Consider the following 27,213-nt stretch of genomic DNA (forward strand, 5'->3'; position numbering starts at 1 on the left):
TTCTTGCCTAGGCAAGAAGGGGATTTCCGTGATCCTCGAGTGTTTCTAACACTATAGGGAGTCTACTCTTGACGAAAGCATTTAACGATTGAGGACAAAGGTACCCTAGCTTGACACAACTTGGAGGTGATTTATTGATATCCTTCTAGTCATAGTAGTTTGAAGAAACCATATCTATGAAGGAGTGTGTACACTTAGATTGCTTTCCTTTTAGATAATTTCCGCAACTTAGATGAGGAAAGTGGCTATTCTTTTTGTAGATGCATCCATTACTTGTTCTGTGTGCTTTAATGCTTGGATGTGTCGCCATTTTGTCAAGCCCCGCCTTGACTTGCACGAAGGCATCCTACCTCATGTGTTGGAATATGTGTCCTCCGACAATAATGCGATCACGACTGTTGATCATAATGATCACATGTTTAAGTCTCATTATAAAGAATACAATTGGGAAGTAATATTTACTGTCAACTGGTCCACACATATCGGTAATGATTGGCTGACTAGAGTTTGACATTACTGTCGTGCGACGGTGGTGATCAGTTGATCCCCTAGGTCATACCTATAGGGCAACACTCTTAATTGATCATTTAATTGATCGTATAACGTTACGAGTTAATTAAATTACTTGAAAATTGACGGACGATTTTGGAAGTAAAATTTACGTATTTCATTATAATTTGATTAAATGAGATACGGTCTGAGTAATCGAATTGTTTCATTATTTAGATGAAATTATTGTTTAAGGAAACAATTGAAATAGAATGAATTATTATAAATACAATTTATTGTGATTTATAATTGGTAAAATATTTTGGTACAAGTAATTATGAATTACTAAGTCGATTTTTGTATATGACGTATTTTTATTAATACGTTGATTTTTAATATGTTAAAAATACATAACAATTTTATGTGACATGAGACATGTGACATATTGACAAATTGACAAAAATAAAATGGTTTCCATTTTATGAAAGTGCCGAAATTAAGAGGAGGATTAAGGATAATATTGTGTTTATAATATGAGTGGTAAACATAATGATTACTTACCTTACTAGCCATGCAACCCTAGTTTACATGGTGAAGACAAACAAGAGCATGCATTGGCTCTCTTTTCTTCCCTCCTCTTCCCTTACCCTGTTTCTCATGGAGCCAAACCAAGAGTTTTTGCTTTATATTTTTTACTTGCACTAGTTTATAGATTAGTGCATTAGAAAATATTCATTCATCCACCAAAACTTATTTTTAGAGAGATAAAAATATTCCACTTCCTCTTCTCCTCTCCTAACCGGTTTTGGGAGATTAAAAACCAAATTATTTTGGGTCAATTTTTCTACAAAGATTAATATTGTACTAGTATTTATAATATTAATTTTAATTAAGTGTGTGCTTTGGGTATATAGCTTTGGGAGAGATCCTATACTTGGATCTTAGTTCTTCCACTAAGGAAAGCACAAGAACAAGAGAGAAGGTGATCTCTCTTGTGCCCTATAAACCGAAAATCTAATGTAAGAACAATGTTTCTTCTTTATTTTGTTTAATAGTTTGCATGCATAAGATCATTTGTTAATTTTATGACAAATTAAATTAAAACATATATGAGTATGTTAAGTATATAGATCTACTTTTCCTTCAATCGGTATCAAGAGCCATGGTTGTTTGCATGCAAATCGGTTAAATGTTTTTTCGAGTTATAAAGATTAACATATAAAACTTGTATAATTTGTGTTATTATGATATATCACGAAATTAATTTATGCATGTTAAAATTTCTGGTCCTAAAATGTTTTTAAGATATTTTGGTTATTTTATGGATTTTTATTGTTCATTTTATATAATAATGACATTAAAATATGATTTTATGAGTATAAATGTCATTTTCGGACTAAAATTAGCTAAAATTCGAATTTTCAAGTGATTTTTGGATATGTTGTCACATATATTAGTTTGAGATAACATGTAAATTTTCATAATTTTTGGACTTTTTATGCTCGAAAAATGGATTTTTCATTATTAAAATCGGATTTAAGTGAAAAATAGGTTAATATGAGATAAATTTCGAATCTGGTCATAGAAATTTAGTATGTTGTCACATGCAATTTCACAAGATGTGTGTAAAATAATAGGCTATATTGAAGTCTTTGTGCATGATTTATGATTTTTTGAAGAAAAATAGCATAAATAGTGACATTATTAGTGAAAAATTAATAAAACATAATCTATGACTAAGAAAAAACGTCACATGTTGCATTTTTTTATCTTTTTCAGATCTAAAGTTGAAAAATTGATGAATATAATTTTTCTCATGTTTTTATGATTATTTTGTTAAAAACCGATAAACCGCAACATTGTTTTTTCGAAAAAATTTCGAAATTTTTAACCTAAGATTTTGAACATTATGAGTGTCATGGTAATTTTCCAGAATGTTTATGAGTTTAAATTTCAAATTTTGAATTTATTTGAAATTTTGTGATTTATTTGAAGTTTATAGCTTATTTTTGTAATTTTTGGTCCATTAATGAACAATTTTAGAATATGAGTTAATTATGGTCAAATTATTAGTAAAGACTAAATTTTGAGTCCTAATAGGTTAGGGTAATTAACTTATGCATGAATATGAATTTATGTAATTTTTGTGATTTTAAAATGTTGAATCACGCAAATCCGTAAAAACCGAGTAATATACGATATTGGCTACTTAAAGGCGATTTAGCATAAAATTGAGCATGTTCATACATATTATAATGCTGCATTTTCTTTATGATTGTCATAATTTTATTTTATGTAATTTTTGAATTATGTAATTTTTACTTAGTATGGCCTTAGTTTTTAATTGGTATTACCCGAAATGTATGGGAATATCGATTCGGTTGTAATTTATTGATATCTCGTATCACCGTTTTGTAATTTAATAGATTTATTTTATTTTAGTTACAAATGTATAATAGGAAATTATGTAATTTATTATGTAATTTTTATTATTTCGGAGTTCCCAAAGACAGATTTCCTCAAGATGGCGATACATAAAGACGGTGTTACCTCGAGATGCGTGCCACAACCGAAGTTCAAGGGACCAATGGAGTTGGTTTCCGAATATGTAATAGTTAAATAGTTTTTCTATTTTAGGAAGGCCATACTAGGATTTATTTTTATGCTTTGCATTTTATTCATATGTCGCATGCATCGCTAAATCGCCATAACTAAAACATGCATCATCATCTTCATCGAGTTTATCGACCGTGTCAATTAAAATTATCGTAGTTCACCGCTTTAGTTCACTTAAAACGTGATAGATAATAAATTGACATGACCTCTCGCTAAAACAATCAATTGAGACATAGCCTTACCAAATAGTAGAAACCATGAAAACCTATTTTGCGAGGGAGTGCACTCGGCCCTACCGGGGTACAAACCTTGTTACGTAGGGGAAGTGGGTGATAAATGTCTATCCACCGAGTTCATATTGATGAGGGTTTCATCGGCCATACCGTGCCTAAATTGATGTGGATTTGGATCATGGACACATTTATTCGAAATTTGGATTGAACTCAACAAAAGTTTTTGATAAGGGTTTCATCGGCCATACCGTGCCCTTGTCGGATGTGTTTTGGGCTAAAGATAATTATTAGAGTAATTTTATCGACCAAGAGTTCTAAAAGTAGAATCGATTAAATCGTTAATCCACCGAGTTATATTGATAAAGGTTTCATCGGCCATACCGTGCCTAAGTCGATATGAATTTGGGTCTTGGAATCATTTATCTAGTTGGGTAGAGGTCACTAGAAAAATGCATAAAACTTGGTTAAATTATACTTTTTTACGAGTATTATTATTAAAACGACATTTGTTTTACTCCTTCTATTTTGTTTTGTAGACCACTTCTTTTTCCTTATAACAAATGGCAACACCAACCCCTAACGCCACGCCTCTCGCTAATTCATCATGGCTCCGATCCTTTATGGATCGATGTAAACTTGAAAAGAATGGGTCAAATTTCTCGGATTGGGATGCCCAACTCAAATTAGCCGCCCAAGGTGACGACAAGCTTCGTTACCTTACCGAGGCCTCTCCACCCGAACCTACTACTAGGTCGACCGCCGCCACTAGGGAAGCATATGAGGCTTACCAAAAGGAGTCCGCCGCAATGAAAAACGTCATGATATTTGCAATGGAGGCGGATCTCCAAAGGAGAGCCTTTAAAATGGGCAACACTAATGAGATTTACTCCAAACTTGTGACAATGTTTTCACAAACTCCGCGGATCGTCCAATATGAGGCGGCCGCGGCATTCTTTGATCTCGACTTCAAAGAGGGCCAAAAAGTTAGCCCTCATGTGCTCAAACTTATGGAGCTTGTCGAGACCTTGAAAATTCAAAAGATTGAAATCCCCAAAGAACTCATTGTAGATAGGATTCTACACTCCTTGTCCAAAGTCAAAGCGTATGTTCAATTCCGGGTGAATTTTAACATGCAAGACAAGGATGTGTCTCTTGAAGAATTGCACAAGTTACTTGTGCAAGCCGAGAGGGACATGGGGTTAAATGTGAACCCACCAATAGATGTGCTTAACATAAGCACTAAGAGTAAGGGGAAGTTCAAGAAGAATGGGAGGAAGGGTAAGAATCAAGCTCCCACTTTCACCAAAGCTAAGGCTAATGATGCTAGCACTTCAAAAATCAAGAAGGGTCCTCTTGATAAATGCCATTATTGTAATGGTATGGGACATTGGAAAAGAAATTGTTCCAAATACCTTGGTGATATTAAGGCTGGAAAGATTACTCCAGTAGGTAAATGACTATCCCTTCTTTTATGTTTCTAATTCAACTATGGTATTATGATACAAAGTTGTGATAATGTATCTCCCTTTTTATTGTAAATAGGGCCTCCACCAAGCAAAGACAAGGGAAAAGAAAAGCAAGCATGAGAAACCATCAAAAAGCTAGGAATAGCTTTTCATGGAGCTTTGTTTTTTATTGTCTTATTTTATTCATGTTTTGAATTTTAGAACCTTTAAGTTTCCGTGTTCGACATGGAAAGGTATTTTGGATAATTGATTGTATTTTGGATAATGGTGGCTTGGTTTGCAACCCAAGTCACCCGTTTTATCATTTTATCCTTTGTTCTAAAAATTTTATTTAAATGCTTGCTCTTAGAAACATATGATTGTTCACTTAAAGTGATCTAATAGACAACTATAATGACGGGATTCATTTTATGTCCACATGCTTAAAGCTTGTGTATGATCATTTATAAAGTGATTTTGAGTCTATGAACTCGCTTAAAGGAATGTCAATCACCAAGTACACTTCAATATCTAAACAATTAGTCAACCTATGAGGTAGTTCTCCTTATACTTCAAAATCATTATTTGTGTCTCATATGCTATCTTTGAATCTATAGTGTATTAATTCTAAAGATAGAGTGGGAGAAAAATGAGGACACAACCAAGATAAGTTTGCATACTTGTGTAAATGAGATATACGCAAGGAAGAATGATTTGAATGGAGGTATATCTATTTATATAATATACCCAATAGATGAGATCTATGGTCTCAAGTAAGTTCTATATGACTATAGAGACCACGTGAAGTAATCGTAAGAGTATGTTCTTAAGATAACTACGTGAGGACACCAAAAGAAAGTTTTTGGAAGAAAAATGACTAATGTAAAGTCTTAACATGAGTTTTGACTAAGTTTAGACTAGTTTACGATAAATTTTGACCAATAGTTTCAAACCTTGAGATTTACTTAAGAGCCTAAATGAATCAAAGTAACTTACTAAGTTATTAACAAGTTGCAAGGATTGATATACCGATATCTTCAATAGCTAAGTTAAGCATTAACCACGCAAATGTCATTTCTTAACCTCATTATGAAAATGAAATGGTTAAACCTCCTTCCGAAAGGGTATTTTGAAGGACGTGTTCTAAATATTATTTATATTTAAATAATGACATTGCTACACATCATTATGATATGTGTGAGTTAGAGATTAAAATCTCTTTCCATAAGGTTAAGATGAGACCACTTCAAAATAGGTATTTTGAAAGGATATGATGGGAACATATATGGTTCTATCTTAATAACTTGGCAATACAATTTATATTTCAATTCTTGAAAAGTTTCGATTGAGAAGTCAATTTCGAAACATGTGGAATTGAGTGGGAGTTAGGAAATTATCATGTGAAGACATGGAATTTAGTGGGAGCAATCATCTTGTAAAAGGTTATAACTCATCACTCATTGAAGAATGACGAGCTAATACCTTCCTTCATAGAGGAAGATTTGAGTTTTCAATTCTGGATGAAAATGGACTATGATGAATCCAATTACATCAAGAGATGTTGGATAAGTATTAAGAGATACACATCGAATCAACAGAAACATAGGTTGTTCATCTAAATGAAATGGAATTACCATTAGCAGTCATGGTCGTTCATTGAACCTTAGAACGGTTGATCTCATGATTATTAGTGACTAATGTTTCCGCCATTAGAATAATCATGCACATGTCCAATTATGAATCATATGCATAAGAGCATGATGGATCATTGGTAAGCCACAATAGAAACGTCATGAATTCTCGAGGAGAATCCAATGAGCGATTTCAGTGTTTGTTAGAATACTCTTATATGTGTCAAGAGGTTGCGCATATTAATGAAAATCCGAGCACATGTAAGGATTTATGAGAATCCTAAACCTTTCAAGCTAGAAAGAGAAATAAGAAGTTTTGGAAAGATACTTAGTTAGAGAATAAGTTGCTCAAAACTAATCTTTCCTAATATGCTAGGACTTGTGAGAAGTGCTAGGCTAATCATCTTGACAAATTGTTGCAAGATTCTACAAAACATATACCTAGTACATTGTGTGTGGATGGAATACTTGATCAGTACAAGTTATATCATTCACCACAAATTCATTCGTTATGTGATAATCGATTAGGAAGTTCTTTCAAGATAAAGAACCAAAACCAAGGTCGGGAACCTTGATGTGTATTTGGTAAGGTTCATGCTATGAGAGAGAACATGAATGTAAAGGAAAATGCAAGTATAAGAAGTTTGAACACATGGACACATGGCATGTTAAACTTCTATTGCAATCAATAAGTGTTTACACTTACGATATGCATCACAAGGTTGTAATATGATATTGACTACCCGAGTGTGATGTTGACATTTGTCGTTTGAGTTGTTATTAACTCACCTTATACTTTGTTACATCCAACGGGTTGTGGAGACAATTGAACCCCGTTAAAGTGAACATGTATTAACATTGTATTTGCCCATAGTTACTTACATTAGGTGACGTCTCGAAGTGACTAGAGTGTGATGCGATTGATGGCAAGTTCAAGTGCCATAGAGTCATGTGAGATGACTGGTCGATCACATAGGCGGACTGTTAGGAACATTTTGTCGGGCCTTATGACCGCTTATAGAGTTCTGGCAAATTTATATAGCCTGGTCGTGGCGAGAGCTGCTATAGTATTCAAATGAGTCGATTCTTTTGACTAAAGACTATTCGCCTAAGATGGCACAGTTTTAGATTAACTTTGATTTGTGTTACTACGACCTTCGTAAATGGGGTCAAATGGGCATATTTTGGGTTATGATGGCTGTGGCTAGTTGAAGGGAATAAGTGCGATAGAAATTGTCCACCCCTAGTCAGGGTTATAACAATATCTCAGGGCCACTCGAGGAGTAATGAACTGGAAATGCGTGGCCACGCTCGGAATGTATCCATGGTGGATAAATTCGGTCAATCAGTTATTCTCCAGATCGAGGAAACCATTCTCGATATGATCACTTACAAGTACGACCTGAAAGACACCTTGCATTGAGTGGGAGATAGTAATAGGACAAGAGAATTGGTGACGCACACTTGTCGAGGACAAGTGGGAGATTGTTGGAATATGTGTCCTCCGACAATAATGCGATCACGACTGTTGATCATGATGATCACATGTTTAAGTCTCATTATAAAGAATACAATTGGGAAGTAATATTTACTGTCAACTGGTCCACACATATCGGTAATGATTGGCTGACTAGAGTTTGACATTACTGTCGTGCGACGGTGGTGATCAGTTGATCCCCTAGGTCATACCTATAGGGCAACACTCTTAATTGATCATTTAATTGATCGTATAACGTTACGAGTTAATTAAATTACTTGAAAATTGACGGACGATTTTGGAAGTAAAATTTACGTATTTCATTATAATTTGATTAAATGAGATACGGTCTGAGTAATCGAATTGTTTCATTATTTAGATGAAAATATTGTTTAAGGAAACAATTGAAATAGAATGAATTATTATAAATACAATTTATTGTGATTTATAATTGGTAAAATATTTTGGTACAAGTAATTATGAATTACTAAGTCGATTTTTGTATATGACGTATTTTTATTAATACGTTGATTTTTAATATGTTAAAAATACATAACAATTTTATGTGACATGAGACATGTGACATATTGACAAATTGACAAAAATAAAATGGATTCAATTTTATGAAAGTACCGAAATTAAGAGGAGGATTAAGGATAATATTGTGTTTATAATATGAGTGGTAAACATAATGATTACTTACCTTACTAGCCATGCAACCCTAGTTTACATGGTTGTTCCGGGTGTAATTCCGAAGCAGATATTGTTACCACTCGTGGCTTGTAGAATGATGTCTTTGATTGAATCCTCCTTTGGGCTCTCCTGAAACAATGAACAAACTGAGGGCTCGGCTTTGGCCGAGCGTACTCACTCCGACGCTCAAGTCAGTGAACTTAAGAGGATTAAGTTATGTGTTACTTGGCTAAGTATATATTGTAGAGAGATAAGGAAGATATTACCAGATTATGAGGTATTTAGGTTAAATTGTGGATCCTTTCCTCAATAAGGGTTGAGGAGTATTTATAGACTTTCACCTTTTGTCACGTAGTGGCCAAGTGGCCAAGTGGCTAGCAGGTGGAAAGACCATTCTACCCTCGGCCGATGGACCCATGGCAGGCCGGCCGAGGGGTCTTGGATATGAGTACGCGGATGTGTACCCCGGCTGGCGAGTTGCCTAGCCGAGACCCAAGAGACAGGCCGACGGGCTGCGTCCGTTAGGCTGCCTAAGTCGTTGACTTGCTTGTGGATATCTCTGACCTTGCTCAATATGTTGACTCGGTCAGCGGGTGCAGAATATGCCCCATCAATTTGCCCCCAGCGTAGTCTATGCCGTGGTATGGGCTCCGATGTATGTTGAGCGTATTCTGCGCAAGTTTGAAAAATTTTCTGCCCCGGCTTCTTCTACCTCGGCTTGGTCATGTTATGGCCGTACCATATCCCCCCTCCACATGGTTGTGTATGGACATCCGATGTGGAAAAGAAAATGACGCTGGCCGAGACCAGGGTGGAGAGTGCCGGTTGTTTCTGATTGCCCCCGGCCGGTGCTATCTGGCTTGGTTGATCAAGTGGCCGGCGGAGAACGGATACTTAGGAGTTTGTTGAGGAAGATGGATAGGCAAAGAGATATGAAGGGGCGTGTTGAAGACGTTTGGTCACTGTTGCGTTGATTGACGTTCAACTGTTGCGACGATTGACATTCCATAGCTGCATGTCTGACACGTGTCGTTCTTTGATTGGTCGACGTTTCATGGGCTGTGCCCTGATTGGTCCTTCTTCATGGGCTTTCCTCTATAAATAGGGCAGTTAGCCCGTGAAATTGGCCACCAATTTCATTTTCTCTAAAATTTTCTTCTCTCTAAACTTTCAAGGGCTTCTTTCTCTTCTAATCTTCAGAGTCGTTACTTCGGCTAGTGCTTTTCTTCAAGGTAAACAAACAAATTTTTCTCAATCTCTTATTTTGTTAAGTAATTGTTGCTACCATGTCTTCTGCTGATGCCGGACCTAGTAACCGTGCGCCGGGGGGTTCCCCGTCGCGTCTTGAGGAAGAGGAGGCACTGGCCGCCGCCCCGCTAAGGTCCGGGGGTCCCAGGTCTCCTTCTCCCGAAGTTGACCCAAAAGTTTTGGAGGATTGGGAGGATGATGACGAAGCTGATGAAGACTTTGATGATGATGGTGAGGAAAGGATTCCTTCTGGTGATGAGAGGCCGCATCTCCTGGATCACGGCGAGGCTTGCATGACTGGTCCTGATCGTGTCTGGACCAATAAATTCGCCAGTTGTTCCGGTGAAACCCTTTTCGAGGGTCATTTCTCCTTCGGTGAGGGGTACAAAATTGTTATCCCTGAGGAGGGTCAGGCGGTCTGTTGCCCTCCCACGGGTCATATCGGCGTATATATCCGGCACCTGGAGTATGGGCTCCGGTTTCTTTTGAATGAATACGTCACGGCCATCATCAAAGCTATGAATGTCGCTATGGCTCAACTGCATCCGTTGGCCATTAGGACGATAGTTGGCTTCGTGTGGCTCTGTCTCTTTAAGGGGGAGGTCCCTACAGTTAACTTATTCCGCCGGCTTCATCATCTTCGGCCATCGACCTCCGGTAAAGTGGGGTGGTACAGCGTGCAGATGGAGCCGGGCTACGTTTCCGTTGATAAGCTTTCCTCCTGCAAGGACTGGAAACGGCGGTGGGTGTACGTCCAGGTGCCGGAGGACTACCCATTGCCTCGATCTTTCCAGAGCCTTGTTCACTTGCGGTGCGAGAACCGGGGAGAATATGAGAAATATATCTCCCGGGGTAAGCTTAAGATGGACGCTTCGAAGGTCTATCTTAATGCGGATGAAAAGCGGGCGATGGAGCTGTTCGATGCTGAGAAGGGATGGATGCCCCCGACTCAGATTATTCTTCAGGATGAGCTGCTTTGCCGCGTCGGCCTCATACCGGCCCTCAACCAGGGTGAGTAGGGTCGGTGTGAGGCCCATCTTTGCCTGTTATGCTCCTGTTTTTAGAGCTTTGTTTTACATCTCTTATTTAACTCTTGTCTGGTTTCTTTGCACCGGTTTGGCGTAACTGTCTGAGGGGACCTTGAAGAGGTTAGGGCTTGATAAGGACGGGAAGGTCGTTCAGCGGCGTCCTCAGGCTGACGCACATGATCGTAGACTGGCTCCCAACGAACTCATGGACAAGCAGCTGAAGGCACTGGATTCGGCGGTGGCTCAAGCACGGGTTCTCGGAGGTGTGCCGAAGAGAAAACCAAAGGCAGCGTCCAGGTCGGCGACGGCGTCAATCCCAACTCCCTCTTCAACCCCAGCGGTCCAGAAGGAGCATGTGGAGGTCGTCGATATCACCGAGGAGGTGGTGACCGTTGCGAAGGGCCCTCCTCCTCCAAAGAAGAGAAAAGAGCCACTGCCGGCTTCTACCGTTGTCGGGGAAAAGAATGATTCACCCGGTCCTTCATCTAAGAAGGTCCAGACTGGTACGGACCTAACCTGTGGTTCAGACTTAGCTGGTTCATTATGCATTCCCGATGACAGACTCTCTGATGTGTCAATGAATATTGACATGGATGCGCTGTGTGAATTTTTGTAGATCCGCCGTCGGCAGCCGCCGTTCTTACTGAACGGCAATTAGAGAAGCAGCCTGAGAAGGCGGGTGATAGAAATGTCACCGTTGACTCCTTACTCCAGAAGGTTCCCCCCGCCGAGCTTGTGGCAGAGTGTACGAGAATATACAAGAGGCTGGCGAAGTGGACTCAACTAGCCGGCTCCCACATTATGGAGCAAGAAAAGGCCATGGCCCAAGCGAGGTCATTGATCGAACGGCTTAAGCTTGATCTTTCCGCTGCGAAGGGGGAAGCCGGGAAGGCTAAGCTGGACCTCCTTGCTGCCCGAAAGCGTGAGGAGGAAGCTGAGAAGCTGCTCTTGGCCGAAAGGGCCAAACTTGAGGCTGCTGATGCCGCCGTTGCCAAGCTTCTGGAGGAGCGGGACAGATATAAGGGCGGTTATGACGCCGTGGTTGCCAAGAGGGAAGAATGGAAGGATCTGTACTTGGCCCAGTCGGAGGCACATAGGGGCACAAGGGCTGTCCTTGCCCAAAGGGAGAAAGATATTGAGATGCTTCAAACTGAGCTCATCCCTAACATGTGCGCCCAATTCCGGGACCAGGCCGAGGAAGCGACCAGGGAGGCAATCAAGAAGCTCGTTCCCGAAGGCTCCTTCCCGTGGCAAGAATTTGACCAGCTTCTGGATGAGATGGCCGATGCTGCGGAAAAAGCGGCTGCGGAGAAGGCGGAGGTGGCGAAGGCGGCTCAGATAGCTGAGGCCTAGGCGGCCTACGATGCAAAGGTGAAGGAGGCCAAAGAGGAGGCTGAGAGGCTAAAGGCACGTGAAAATGACGAGCTATCCTCTGGGCCGGCCACCGAAGACGATGCTGCCACTGCTGATGGAGGGCAGCAACAAGCATAGGGAGACGGGCGGTCGTCACCAGACTCACCTGGCATCTCGGATAGCTTTAGTTGTTCGGGGGCCAATTATTAAGCCTTGCCTCCCTGCCATCTTTTGGCGCTTCATTGACATGTCTGTAACCTTTTGCTTTTCCTTTCTTTGTGTTTTTTGTAAAAACTTTGGTAGGTTGTGTTCGGCTTATCCCTATGGGGACGGCCGTCGTCTGTATTTTCCTTGTAATCTTTTTTAATAAAGTTTGTCTTACTGGCCTTCGGCTTGGCCGGGGCTTTGATCACCATTCTTCACTTGTCTTTTTGCGTTATTAATTGAGCGCTTTTTCTTTTCTGTTTTTACCTTCGGCTTTGGCCGAGGCAGTTAGAATGCGTCTCAAATGTACTTAACGTCTTTAAACATGTTGGCATGTTGGTCGCTTCCTCTTTCACTCTCGGTCTTGCCGAGGCGTCCGATTTGCGATTCCCAACCGCCGCTGTGAACATGTTAGCGGATTTTCCACTTGTCTTCTTGCGTTATTAATTGAGCGCTTTTTTTTTTTTCTTTTCTGTTTTTACCTTCGGCTTTGGCCGAGGCAGTTAGAATGCGTCTCAACTGTACTTAACGTCTTTAAACATGTTGGCATGTTGGTCGCTTCCTCTTTCACTCTCGGTCTTGCCGAGGCGTCCGATTTGCGATTCCCAACCGCCGTTGTGAACTTGTTAGCGTATATGTAAGCATATTGATCGCTTCCTCTGCCGGGCCTTCGGTTGGCCGAGGCGGCTAGAATTGCGTCTCAACTGCACTGAGTATACGTTTCTTCTACTTCTTGGGGTGACTGCCCGGTTTTAACCGTCGGCGTCTACCTCGGTATGATTAAGGAGGGGATAACACTTTGATGGAAAAACTGGGATGTTTCTTCATTAGATATAAACATGCGTTGGGGTGCCAACAATAGTTTTGTACACCTTCGCCGCTATACAAAGTATTTTCTGAGGTTGTCAGTGTTCCAATGGCTCATCAAAGGCACACCCTCCATGTCTGTCAGCCGGTATGTACCTGGCCTCATTTCTTCAACCACTTTATAGGGACCCTCCCAGTTGGCCGTCAATTTACCATGAATGCTTCCTTTGTTGGTGGCGGTCGACTTTCTTAGGACTAGATCTCCTACTTTTAAGTCCCTTTTGTGGACTCTTCGGTTGTAAGCTCTTCTCATTCGGTTTTGATATACTGCCAAGTTGAGGCGTGCTGTGTCTCGGCTTTCTTCGACCAGGTCTAGGGAGGCTTTCAGGCCTTCCTCGTTTTCAACCGGGTCAAAGGTAGCCGTTTTGAATGTCGGCACCGATGCTTCAATTGGCAGGACGGCTTCGGACCCGTAGACTAAGTGGAATGGACTGTACCCCGTTGCTTCTTTCTCCGTGGTTCGAAGGGACCACAGGACGCCGGGTAGTTCATCGGCCCATCTTCCCTTTAGGTCTTCAACTTTCTTCTTCAAACCGTTGAGGATTGTTTTATTGGCTGCCTCCGCATGTCCGTTGCTCTGTGGGTGGCAGACGGAGGAGTATGCAAATTTGATACCAAGTTCTTCTAACCAACTCATTATCATGTCGCTCCAAAACTCTCAGCCGTGGTCAAATACCATGACTTGGGGTAACCCAAAACGAGTTATGACATTTTCCCAGATTACTTTCCTTACGGCCGCCGTAGACTAAGTGGAATGGACTGTACCCCGTTGCTTCTTTCTCCGTGGTTCGAAGGGACCACAGGACGCCGGGTAGTTCATCGGCCCATCTTCCCTTTAGGTCTTCAACTTTCTTCTTCAAACCGTTGAGGATTGTTTTATTGGCTGCCTCCGCCTGTCCGTTGCTCTGTGGGTGGCAGACGGAGGAGTATGCAAATTTGATACCAAGTTCTTCTAACCAACTCATTATCATGTCGCTCCAAAACTCTCGGCCGTGGTCAAATACAATGACTTGGGGTAACCCAAAACGAGTTATGACATTTTCCCAGATTACTTTCCTTACGGCCGCCGTGGTCTTCGCAGGTACTGCTACAGCTTCAACCCATTTGGTGAAGTAATCAACGGCGACGATCAAGAACTTTCTTCCTCCGGAGGCCGTTGGAAATGGCCCTAGCAGATCCATCCCCCACTGTGTAAAAGGAAGGGGACTAAGTACCGGTTGCAGGTCCCGGGAAGGAGCATGTATCACCGGGGCATGCATCTGACAGTTTGTGCACTTCTTGGTCTTTGTTCTGGAATCTTCAAGCATGGTGGGCAAGAAGTAGCCGGCTCGGAGAGCTTTGTGGGCTAATGTTCTTGCCCCCATGTGGTGTCCACAGATGACTTCGTGAATTTCTGTCAGTATTAGCTCCGCGTCGGCTGGGCCGACACACTTCAAGAGTGGCCTTATCACGGACCTCCTGTATAATTCTCCTTCAAATACCAGGTACCTTGCTGCGATCCTCTTTATCTTCTGCGAGAGACTGCGGTCCTCCGGTAATTCATTTGTCAATTTGTACTTTATTATCGGAGTCATCCACGTCGTCTCGGCCTCTATGTCGCCCACCATGCCGATGGTCTCAGTGATGCTTTTGGCATTCCTGATGTCCACCAGCACGGTTCGGCTGACATTCTTGATGGTTGAACTGGCAAGCTTTGAGAGAGCGTCGGCTCGGTTGTTCTCAGACCTGGGAATGCATTGTATCTGAAAAGATTTCAATTTTGAAGTGTCAGCTTTTACCCTTTCCAGGTATCTTACCATCCCGTCGTCTCGAGTCTCGAACTCTCCTCTGATTTGATTAGCTACTAAAAGTGAATCTGTTTTTAAAATGATGTGTTCCGCCCCGGCAGCTCTAGCTAGGTCGACTCCGGTTATCACCGCCTCGTATTCGGATTCGTTGTTTGAGGCCGAGAAGGTAAATTTCAAGGAGTACTCAAACTCGTCCCCGTTTGGGCTGATGATAAGGATGCCGGCTCCTGAACTGTTCGCCGTGGAGGATCCGTCGGTGTATACTTCCCATACTCCGGGGTTTTGCTCTTCTTTATATGTGCACTCGGCCAGGAAGTCTGCAAGTGCCTGCCCCTTTATCGAGGGCCTCGGCTTGTATTGAATGCCGAAGCCGGATAGCTCCACCGCCCATTTGATGAGCCTGCCGGATTGTTCGAATTTTTCCAATGCTTTCTCCAATGGTTGGTCGGTTAAGACCATCACGGGATGTGCGTCGAAGTAGGGTTTCAGTTTCCTTGCGGCAACGACGACAGCAAAGGCTGCTTTTTCAATCAGCGGGTAATTTCTTTCGGCGGGCAACAATGTATGGCTGACGAAGTAGATTGGGTGCTGCTGCTTGTTCTCTTCTCTGACGATCACGGCACTGACCGTGGCCGAGGTAACTGCTAGATATAGATATAGCGTCTCCCCCAGCATCGGCCTGGACAGGGTTGGGAGAGTTTGAAGATGAGCTTTCAGTTGCATGAAAGTTGTGCTCTGTTCCTCCCCCCAGTTGAAGTCTTTATTCCCCTTTAACACTTTGAAGAATGGGGTGCTCTTGTCGGCTGACCGAGAGATAAACGGGCGGCCGCCATCATCCTCCCGGTCAGCATCATAACCTCTTTTCGATTCCTCGGCTCCGGCAGGTCCAGTATTGCTTGGACTTTATCTGGATTGGCATCAATTCCCCTGGCGCTGACAAGCACGCCGAGGAACTTGCCGGCCCGGACACCGAAGTTGCATTTCTTTGGGTTCAGCTTCATCTTGTATTTCCTTAGTGAACAAAATGTCTCGTGTAAATCGGCTAAGTGCTCGCTGTCAGACTTGCTTTTTACAATGGCATCGTCGACGTAAGCCTCAACGTTTCGCCCTTTTTGATTTTGGAACACTTTGTCCACCAGTCTTCTGTAAGTTGCGCCGGCGTTTTTCAAACCGAACGGCATCATTTTATACATGAATGTGCCGTCTCTGGTGATGAATGCGCATTTAGGCATGTCTTCTTCGGCCATGAATACCTGATGATACCCTGAGAAGGCGTCCAGCAGGCTCAGCATAGTGTAGCCTGCCGTGGCGTCAATTGTTCCGGGTGTAATTCCGAAGCAGATATTGTTACCACTCGTGGCTTGTAGAATGATGTCTTTGATTGAATCCTCCTTTGGGCTCTCCTGAAACAATGAACAAACTGAGGGCTCGGCTTTGGCCGAGCGTACTCACTCCGACGCTCAAGTCAGTGAACTTAAGAGGATTAAGTTATGTGTTACTTGGCTAAGTATATATTGTAGAGAGATAAGGAAGATATTACCAGATTATGAGGTATTTAGGTTAAATTGTGGATCCTTTCCTCAATGAGGGTTGAGGAGTATTTATAGACTTTCACCTTTTGTCACGTAGTGGCCAAGTGGCTAGCAGGTGGAAAGACCGTTCTACCCTCGGCCGATGGACCCATGGCAGGCCGGCCGAGGGGTCTTGGATATGAGTACGCGGATGTGTGCCCCGGCGGTGGCGAGTTGCCTAGCCGAGACACAAGAGACAGGCCGACGGGCTGCGTCGGTTAGGCTGCCTAAGTCGTTGACTTGCTTGTGGATATCTCTGACCTTGCTCAATATGTTGACTCGGTCAGCGGGTGCAGAATATGCCCCATCAATGGTGAAGACAAACAAGAGCATGCATTGGCTCTCTTTTCTTCCCTCCTCTTCCCTTACCCGGTTTCTCATGGAGCCAAACCAAGAGTTTTTGCTTTATATTTTTTACTTGCACTAGTTTATAGATTAATGCATTAGAAAATATTCATTCATCCACCAAAAATTATTTTTAGAGAGATAAAAATATTCCACTTCCTCTTCTCCTCTCCTAACCGGTTTTGGGAGATTAAAAACCAAATTATTTTGGGTCAATTTTTCTACAAAGATTAATATTGTACTAGTATTTATAATATTAATTTTAATTAAGTGTGTGCTTTGGGTATATAGCTTTGGGAGAGATCCTATACTTGGATCTTAGTTCTTCCACTAAGGAAAGCACAAGAACAAGAGAGAAGGTGATCTCTCTTGTGCCCTATAAACCGAAAATCTAATGTAAGAACAATGTTTCTTCTTTATTTTGTTTAATAGTTTGCATGCATAAGATCATTTGTTAATTTTATGACAAATTAAATTAAAACATATATGAGTATGTTAAGTATATAGATCTACTTTTCCTTCATCATGGTTGTCTTATTGTGAGTTGAAGGGGCGGAGTGAGAGCCGCTAATTGTCTCACATCGGCTATATTAGTAGGTTATTTTAAATAAGGGTCCTAATTTTTGTCACCTCTTTACTCGGGACGAGCAAAGGTTCGATTTGGGGATGTTTAATGTGACTCATATTTGAGCACATTTAGTCCCCGAATTAAGCTCGTTCCTATGCTTTATAGTGCATAATTGGGTCATTTACAATCTTTAGTTTCCCATTTTGCATACTCTTTGAGGTTTTGTCTCCTTCGTAGGAAAGGAGTGCTAACCTTGCATTTACATGGCGAAATGGAGCTAAATTGATCGCATCTAATGACCAAGCATCAAAGAGAAGACATCACTAGAAGGCCTATGTAGATGATAAACTGAAATGGGCAATGACGAAAGGATCCTTGCATCCCCGGAATGATCCTCGCGGATTCTGAAGGAAGAAAAGAAGAGAAGCAGTCTGCCGTGGGATCCGAGCGGATCACACCCAATCCGAGCGTCCCCAACCCCCACCATCCGAGCGTCTCCCAGCCAAGATGCTCGTCTTGCAGCCATAAGATCCGAGCGTCTTCCTAACCAATCCGCTTGGATCACAGTCCAGAGAACCCGTGCCACTTCCCAAGACGCGCGGATCATGGCGAGACTAGCAAAACGGAAATGCTCATTTCCTTCGAGAGGAGCATTTCCTCAACTTTTCTTAAGGACTTAATAGTCATTTAAGCCCTTAGTAACCCTAATCCTTGTACCTAATCTTTAGTATAAATACCCCATTGTACTACTTAGATTAGCATGCTCTCTTAACACTTTCTTAATCAAGTTCCAATCCTTCCTTAATCTTGTAATCAATTTTTAATCAAGTCTTAATACAAATCTCAATACTTAATCTTTCCTTAATTTCTCTATTGTTCTTCATTTATTTTGGGTAATTAGAAATTTTTTTTTTTTTTTTTGCAAAAGATTATCATTTCATTTCAATGAAGAAAGAAATTACAAGTAATTTTTTGCAAGAATAACACACTAGAGAATAGCCTAAGTCTAAACTTAAGCAAAGCCACGCTCTAACAAATGAGCACACTCAATGGAGCAAACTAATCACTAAGCTTAGCAACAAATTTGGAAAATCTAGGATTCATATACAGACGGACTGCAACATTATACTTGACTCTATTCACCACTGTTTGAGCTGAGCCTTCCTGATTCATAAAGATTCTCCTATTCCTCTCCATCCAAATACCATGAGTAGCAGCAGCAAGGGTTGTTCTAAACCAAGTTGCAGCCCACCCAATCTGGGATCCATAACTCCATTTTATTAGATCAAGCAAGTCAAAATTACTGAGGGGCAAATGCTGCCACTGAGCCAAAGCTGTCCAGACTTCTTGAGAAAACGGGCAGCTGAAAAACAAATGCTGATGAGTGTCCAGATCAAGCTTACAAAGACTGCACCTGCTAACAATTTGGAAGCCCCTATGCTGCAGATTATCCACTATTGCCAACTTTCTTTGAGCAGCAAGAATGGCAGCCACCCTATGACTAGGGACAATGCTTTGATGAAAAAACACTGAAAACCAGTCCTCCTGCTGAGGAGCATCAAGCAAAAACTCATAAATTTTGCTTATAGTAAGTTTACCACCTGCAACCCAGGAGTCAAGCAGACCCTCAGCAACCTGGCTAGAGCCTGTTTTAGTGAGAAAGACATCCCTGGCAGCCAAAATTCCTTTGAAACTAGAGGAAAACTGATCTTTAGAAGTGAGAGACCAAATGGTATTAGTTTTCAGAACATACTTCTTATGCCAATTAACCCACAGACTATTAGAATCATTAGAGAACTTCCATATCCAGTTAAGCAACAAAGCAACATTCCAAACTTGCACATTCTTTATGTTAAAACCTCCTTTATGCCAAGGAGCACAAATAGCATTCCAACTTTTAAACTGCATCTTCCTTTCCCCATCCTTAATGCCCCAGAAAAAATTCCTACTTAAGAGATTAATCGATGCAAAGACATGATTTTAGGCAGGAGAACACTTGAACACCAAAAGTTCTCAATTCCAAAAATGACAGCATCCAGAAGTTGAGCCTTACCAGCATAAGTAAGAGACTTAGCTGACCAATGCTGCAGCTTAGTCTGGATCTTAAGAATCAAAGAATCAAACATACTCACTGAATATCTGGAAGGACCAAGAGGCAATCCCAGATAACGAAAGGGAAAACTTCCTTCAGAAAATCCAGTAGTAGTCAGAATGGCAGCTCTAACCTCCAGAGCTACCCCACCAAAATATATTTGAGTCTTATCCACATTAGCATGAAGACCAGAAACAGAAGCAAAGGAAGCCAAAGCTTGCTTCACAGCCAACACTGAAGGCACATCCCCACGAACAAACACCATTAAATCATCAGCAAAAATAAGATGAGTCAGGCCCAACTGACTACATTTAGGATGGTAAGAAACCAAAGGTTGAAGACAAGACAAAGAACTCTAAGAGATCTAGATAAAAGTTCCATACTAAGAACAAAAAGGTAAGGGGAAAGAGGATCCCCTTGCCTGAGGCCACCCTTTCCAGAAAAAAAAACCAAAGAGACCTCCATTAATCTTCAAAGAGAACCAGGTCCCAGTGATACAGCCAAGGATCCATCTAATGAACTGCTTAGGAAACCCAAACTCCTGTAACATACTTGCAACAAAGCTCCATTGTAAAGAATCAAAAGCTTTCTTGATATCCACTTTGATAAGGCATCTAGGAGAAATAGATCTTTTATTATATCCTTTAACCAAAGCTTGAAAAAGAAAGATATTCTCATGAATACTCCTTCCTTTAACAAAAGCAGCCTGTTCTTCTCCAAGAATTGAAGGAATCACTCTCTGAAGCCTATTAGCTAGAACCTTACTAACAGCTTTATAAAAGACAGTGCAGCAAGAAATAGGTCTGAAGTCCATTACAGTACTTGGAACAACTTTTTTAGGAATAAGAGAAATGATAGTAGAGTTTGCCTGCTTAGGGTAATTAGAAGATTATTTGGGTTTATTTGGAAGATTGACAACCTTCCATCAATCATCAAGTACTTCTATTATTCTTTGCTTTATTATTTGGAATCATCTTCATAGGTATAATTCTTTCTTAACCTTGTTTAATTATTGTTAATCATTTTCATTTATTCATCATGTTTTGCCTTGCTAGTATGATTGACAACCTTGTTAGCATGTTAAACTTGATAATGAGTGAGTAGTTTCCTTAACTAGGGTTAATGGGGAATTAGGGGAAACCAACATGGGGATTGATTCATGCTTAATCTAATATGTTTTCATAATTAATTTACTTGCTTGTTGTGATTTCAACTTATGCACATGTTATGTTTGATGAAATGCGAGCCTATGAATCCTTACAGTTTTTACCCATCACCTATCTTTTCAATGAAACTTGTAAGCTTATACACCAACTCGAGTCTCATTAGACCATGCATATAGTTGGATAGGAAGCACTAAGTCGACTTGTAGATGTTGTACAATCTAATCGATTCGGCTTCGGGACCCAAACCTTCTTAGGGATTGTAAGCTTATACACCAACTCGATCCCATCACAATAATAAGTGCTTGAATCTAGTAGAGAACATGTTTGTACGATCAACTCCCATGAAATCCCTATGAACCCATGACACCCTAGCATTTTTAATCAATTGTTTACATCTCATTTTAATCACCTTGCTTGTTTTTATTACTTTGCTTTTATATTGGTAATTAGTTTTGTTGATCTCCTATCTCAACCCAAATTGTGACACCCTAAGACAACCATTTGCAATTGAAAATCCTACATCAATACCCGTCCCTTGGGATCCGACCTTTACTTACCTCTTTGCTAAGAGTAGTTTGTGAAGTTATAAATATTGTTTTGGTAAGGTAGCTTTTGACGACGAGTTTTAACCCACACCAGTAAGAGAGGTGGAAAGAGTAGGAAACCAATATCAATAAACCCACCATTAATTTACTTTTCACTCGCTCCAAGACTTCAACGAATGTATGCAACAAAAAATATTGCCGAACAAATGAGATGACACAAGGAAAATCCTCGTACTCCGGCAAAGATGTGTCATCTGAGTGATGGGGAGGAATGGAAGCGTTTTGATATGATGTATCCTGATTTTACCGATGAACCCCGCAATGTGCGACTTGGCTTGTGTACAGATGGGTTTTCTCCATTCGATCATTTTGGTAAACCTTATTCATGTTGGCATGTAATGGTCATTCCATACAACTTACCACCTTGGTTGTGCTTGAAAAAGCAATTTATCTTCTTGTCACTTATTGTTCCCGGTCCAAAGAATCCAAAAAGTAATTTAGATGTTTATTTACAACCGTTGGTAGAAGAGTTGAAATATTTGTGGGAAGTTGGTGTGGAAACATATGATGTGTCCAAAAAGCAAAATTTTCAATTAAGAGCTTCACTTATATGGACAATAAATGATTTTACCGCTTATGGAATGTTATCGGGTTGGTCAACTACTGGGCAAAAGGCATGTCCTTGTTGCATGGAAGAGAGTAAAGCATTTTATCTCCCTAATTACAAGAAAATAACTTGGTTTGATTGTCATAAACACTTCTTATCGGAAAGACATGGACATAAGAGGAACAAGAAAGCTTTCTTAAAAGGTAAAGAGGTGCGTGACGATGCTCCGGATCTACTTCCGGGGGATGAGGTATGGGAGTTGATATATGATTTGCCAACTACTGTTGATGGTACAAAGGAAGAGTTTAAAGAGTTGAAAAAAAAATGGTTGGTTTAGAAGAACCATTTTTTGGGACTTTCCGTATTGGAAAACAATGTTAATTAGGCAGAACTTGGATGTAATGCATATAGAAAAAAACTTTTTTGAGCTACTGATTCATACGATTATGGATGTAGAAGAAAAGTCATGTGATACTATTGCTGCAAGAAAAGATATAAAGAAATTTTGTGACCGTCCCAAATTGCACATTCGCAAAGACGGGTCAAAGCAAAAATCCATTTTCACTCTTGACAAAGCTCAAACGAAGGTATTGTGTGAGTGGTTACGAAAGTTGAAGTTTCAAGATACATATGCATCGGATTTTAAACGATGTGTTGATATGAAGAAGATAAAGTTGCAAGGCTTGAAAAGCCATGATTGTCATGTCTTCATGGAACGATTAGTACCCGTTGCTTTGAAACATCTTCTCCCGACTACCATGTGTAATGCAATTGTTGAGATAAGTCAATTTTTTCGAGATTTATGTTCCTCCTCAATATGCGTTGATGACATGATACGTCTCGAAGAGGAAATACCAGAAATATTGTGTAAACTTGAGATGATCTTACCTCTTACATTTTTTTATTCCATGGAGCATCTACCGGTTCACTTGCCTTACGAAGCCAAAGTTGGAGGACCCGTCCAATATAGGTGGATGTATCCATTTGAAAGGTAATAAAAGTTAACTAGTATTATTGAAATTATAACTATTATTCTTTTATACACTTTAATTTTTTAACTTTATGAACTTTTAATTAAGCTCTACAATTATATTATAGGTTTCTTAAAAACATGAAGAAAAAAATTGGTAACAAAGCTCGGGTAGAAGGTTCTATATGCAATGCATATTTAACAGAAGAGATTGCAAATTTGTGCTCTCTTTACTTTGAAAAACATATAGAAACCAAGGCAAAATACTTGAACATTGACAAAGAGGATGAAATTGATGCAAGTTTACCCGAGTTTTTTCAAACTCATGATGATGAAGGTTGCTCAACAATTGGGGGAACAAGATATTTGGATGACAAAGAATATAATCGTGCTCACCTTTACGTTCTATCTAATTGTGAAATCTTAGAGCCATATGAAACGCAGTTTGTGACAGATTTCATGAAAGAGCATCCTAATGTGAGCAAGGATGATGTTTGGAATAAACACGAGGAGCTATTTCCATCGTGGTTTAAGAAGCATGTTATTGAGTTGAATATCGAAGATGATTTGATAAGGAGTTTGGCCTCTGGTCCTTCACGAATGGTTAGAACCTGGAATCGATACCTAGTTAACGGATTCAATTTTCATACATTCAACTATGGTAAAAATAAGGCTAGATGCAATTATGGTGTCACTGTTTCTTCTCTTGATGACAATGACTATTATGGTATAGTAGAGGAAATATTTGAGATTTGCTATAATGGGCGTGACCGTGCTTATAAGACTATCTTATTCAAGGTTGAATGGAAGGATAATTCTATGGCCGGAACAAGAGTACATGAACGTTACAAACTCGTAGAAGTGAATCATACTCGAACATATTCTAAGTATGGCCCATTTATACTCGCACATCAAGCTCATCAAGTGTATTTCTCTTCTTATCCATGCACGAGGAATGATAAAAATCAAAAGCAATGGCGGGCAGTCTTTAAGACAAAGTCAAGATCAAAAATAGATACCTCTTTTTTCCAAGAAGAAGTAGTATCAACTAGCACAATTTTGTCTCCAATTGAAGAAATCAGTTCTGAGAATGGGAATAAAGAGGGTGAAGAGTTGGAAGATGAGGAAGAGGAGGAAGAGAATGGAGAAGATGTAGATTTGGAGGAGTGGAAGGAGGAAGTAGATAATGATAATGATAATGATGATGGTGATGATGATGATGATGATGTTGATGATGATGACGAGGAGGAGGATGAAAATGAGGATGAGGATGAAACTGATGATGAGGATTAGTGTTAGTTACATTGGTAAATTTTTTAAATTTTATTTTAAATTTTATTGCAATTATGTTTTTATTTTACTAACAACATTGTTTAATAATTTTTTTTTTGCAATTGTAGATGGCAGGAGGTCGCGCAGGACGAGGTAGACAGCGAGGCGGGGCTAGTAAGCGTCGTAGGACGTCATCTTTAGAGGAAGAGGAGACGGAGATTGAGCAACCGTCGGTCGAGGAATCGAACAATGATGATTACTCATCAGATCAGGGACCCGAGATTCAGTGGACTACGGATGGGAAGATGATACTTGATCTGGCGGATCTTTGGTAAGATATATGTTACTCATATGTTCATTTCATATACTCCATTAAATTTACAATATTCAGTCTTTGTTTAATATAAACGCGTACTTGTATTTAACATATTGTATTTCAGGTTTAACTGCAGAACAGTTGTTAGTGGTTGTTCGGCTAGTACGAAACAGAAGATAATGGGGGCCTGTTCCTACTTGTTGGACTGACGCTATGCCCCAACAAAAAGAAGAATGGTTCAACATCTTTCGGGTATGTTTTTGTATATATTTAATTTGTTAATTTATATCTAAGTTTCAATTATTAATTTATATTAATAAAAACTTTTTATAGAAATCCATTGATTGGCCGTCGGGATAGGAACATGTTGTCCGTGATAGGTACAATGCTATTTGTACTAAAAGATATAGGGACCTCATCTATAAGACCGTGAGGAGGAAAAAGGAGCCCGAGCATTTGAAAGGTGTGTATTATTTTATTAGTTTGATTACTTGTATTTAGTTATAATAAATTTACGTGACCATTTAATTTTTTCTAACACAATTTTGAATTTTAGGTGACTCATATGAAGGTCTAATGCAGAAACGTGCAACCCCGGAATTTAAGATCAAGTCAGAGCGAGGTTCACTCAACAAAAGAGGAGGAAAGAAAGAAGGCATTGTTGAGGCTACTCACTACGGGGGATCTCGTTCTTTCTTGGATCGTGTTTTGGGAGTAAGTATACATAACAACACCTTAGATTATTATTAAAAAAATTTAACTGTGAAAACCACGAATTTATGCCTTGTTTGTTTTTAGAAGGGGAAGAAAAAAGGTAAGGTAGAGATGACGGCTCCCGAGCTCTTTGTACACATGCATAGGAAGGTTGATGATAAGGGTAATAGGCATTGGACTAAGGCGAAAGACAAGGAATTACATGTAAGTTTCATTTAATTAGTCAATTTCCCTTAATAAGATTTTTTATTATAGGTAAATTTTTCATGTAAAAATAACCTTTAATGATATTTGGTTTGACTTGTAGGATGCTTATTTGCGTGAAAAAGAGAACACGCCCAATAGGCCCGATAATGATATTTGGTTTAACTTGGATGAGGGGTACAAAAAGGGCTCGGTGTATGGAACCGGAGAAGCCCATGGAGTTTTCTAAAAGGCGCCAAAAGCAAGGACTTCTTCAAAGTCCAAACAAACTTATGAGCCAGGAATTGTAAGTGTCTTACAAGCACAACTTGATGAAGAAAGGCGCCAAAACGCCGAAAGGGATCAACAAATGCGGGAAATGAAAGAAAAGTTCGACAAGATGGAAGCCTTCTTCAGTTCGTGCAACTCCGGCCCCCGTCCCCATTGGCAAGATCCTAATGATCCATCTGGAGGAGGCGGTTTTGGCGCGAGTGCTTCTTTTCCTTGTGCTTGACTTATGTGCCCCTTTCCCAAAACCTAAGAACATAGTAGTGTTAGTTAGGCTTGTGACGAATTTGGTTTGATCAGAATTTGTTGGTACACTTGTTAACTTGGTTTATTCTCATTTTGTATATGAGATTTGGTAATTGGTGTTCGATTTGTGTTGTGTTGTGAGTTTGGTTTGCTCAAGTTGGTGTTGTAGTAATAGAAATGCAGGTACGAGCAATGAAATGGATTGGGTAGTAGGAAAAACCGAATTTTCATGCAAAATTACAATAAAAATGGCGACTGAAATGTATTTTTGGCGACTACTTTCAGTCGCCAAAACAGAGTACCTAAACAAGAAGCCCCTGACCTGCCAGCACCAAAGGCGATTACATGGTGACTGAAAGTAGTCGCCAAATTGGCGACTGATGTCAAAGTAGTCGCCAAATTGGCGACTGAAAGTCAACAATGGGCGACTGATTTCAGTCGCCATTTTGGCGACTACTTTGACTTTCAGTCGCCAATTTGGCGACTACTGTCAGTCGCTATTTTGCGTATTTGGCGACTATTTAGTCAGTCGCCAATTTTAGCGACTGAAATCAGTCGCCCGATTTCCATTTGGCGACTAAGGGTTGCTACTGTGGCCTGGCGACCAATTTCAGTCGCCAATATTGTTTTTTTTTTTTTTTGGGAAAGGTTAAGAATATTGTAAATCCAAAGAGTATAGTGTTCAAGAATACAAAGAATGACTCAGCTATAGATCTAATTAATTACAGGCACAAACATACAACTATTTATCTAGACAGCTGCTGAATCCACGTTTCCTCCTCCTTAGTTAGCCTTGACTTGTTTCGCATCTGCAGTCTAGTATGCACAGCCATAATTACTTGTCTGACAACAACCCCTGGGTGAGTAACTTTAGAGTGAATTCTAGCTCGGTTTCGTTCCTGCCAAATCATATACACCAGTTGAACATAGCAGGCACATGTAAATCTTCGCACCAGAATACTTTTCCTCCTTCCTCTCCTGTTCCATTCTGTAAGAGCTCGAGGATTTAGATGAAATCCTAAATTTTGTTGCAGAAGAAGGGAACATCTGTTACTGAAGGGACAGTCATAGAACAGGTGCTCATGATTCTCATCCGCAGACTGACACAAATAACAAGTTAAATCTGTACCACCACCCATACGAGCCAAACGGTCTTTAGTAAGTAATATTTTAAGCATAGAAGCCCAATAAATAAAAGAAGCTTTTGGAACATTCATGGAATTCTAACAAATCCTCCACCAGCTGACTGAAGGGGAAGG

At 40.3% G+C, this 27,213-nt stretch overlaps 1 protein-coding gene across 1 annotated transcript; it reads right to left on the bottom strand.

Annotated features, from left to right (window-relative positions):
* Positions 1–18,614: 18,614 nt before the first annotated feature.
* On the bottom strand, positions 18,615–19,463 carry LOC141651691 (uncharacterized). Its single transcript, XM_074459391.1, has one exon. The coding sequence runs from the start codon at positions 19,461–19,463 to the stop codon at positions 18,615–18,617; it is 849 nt and encodes a 282-aa protein (XP_074315492.1).
* Positions 19,464–27,213: the final 7,750 nt, after the last annotated feature.

The sequence above is a fragment of the Silene latifolia genome, chromosome 4 (assembly GCF_048544455.1).
Source record: "Silene latifolia isolate original U9 population chromosome 4, ASM4854445v1, whole genome shotgun sequence".
Taxonomy (NCBI): domain Eukaryota; kingdom Viridiplantae; phylum Streptophyta; class Magnoliopsida; order Caryophyllales; family Caryophyllaceae; genus Silene; species Silene latifolia.

Bases quoted from the DNA above. Each gene is read 5' to 3' on its own strand.
- LOC141651691 (XM_074459391.1), bottom strand. From the start codon at position 19,463: ATGCAGTTTAAAAGTTGGAATGCTATTTGTGCTCCTTGGCATAAAGGA.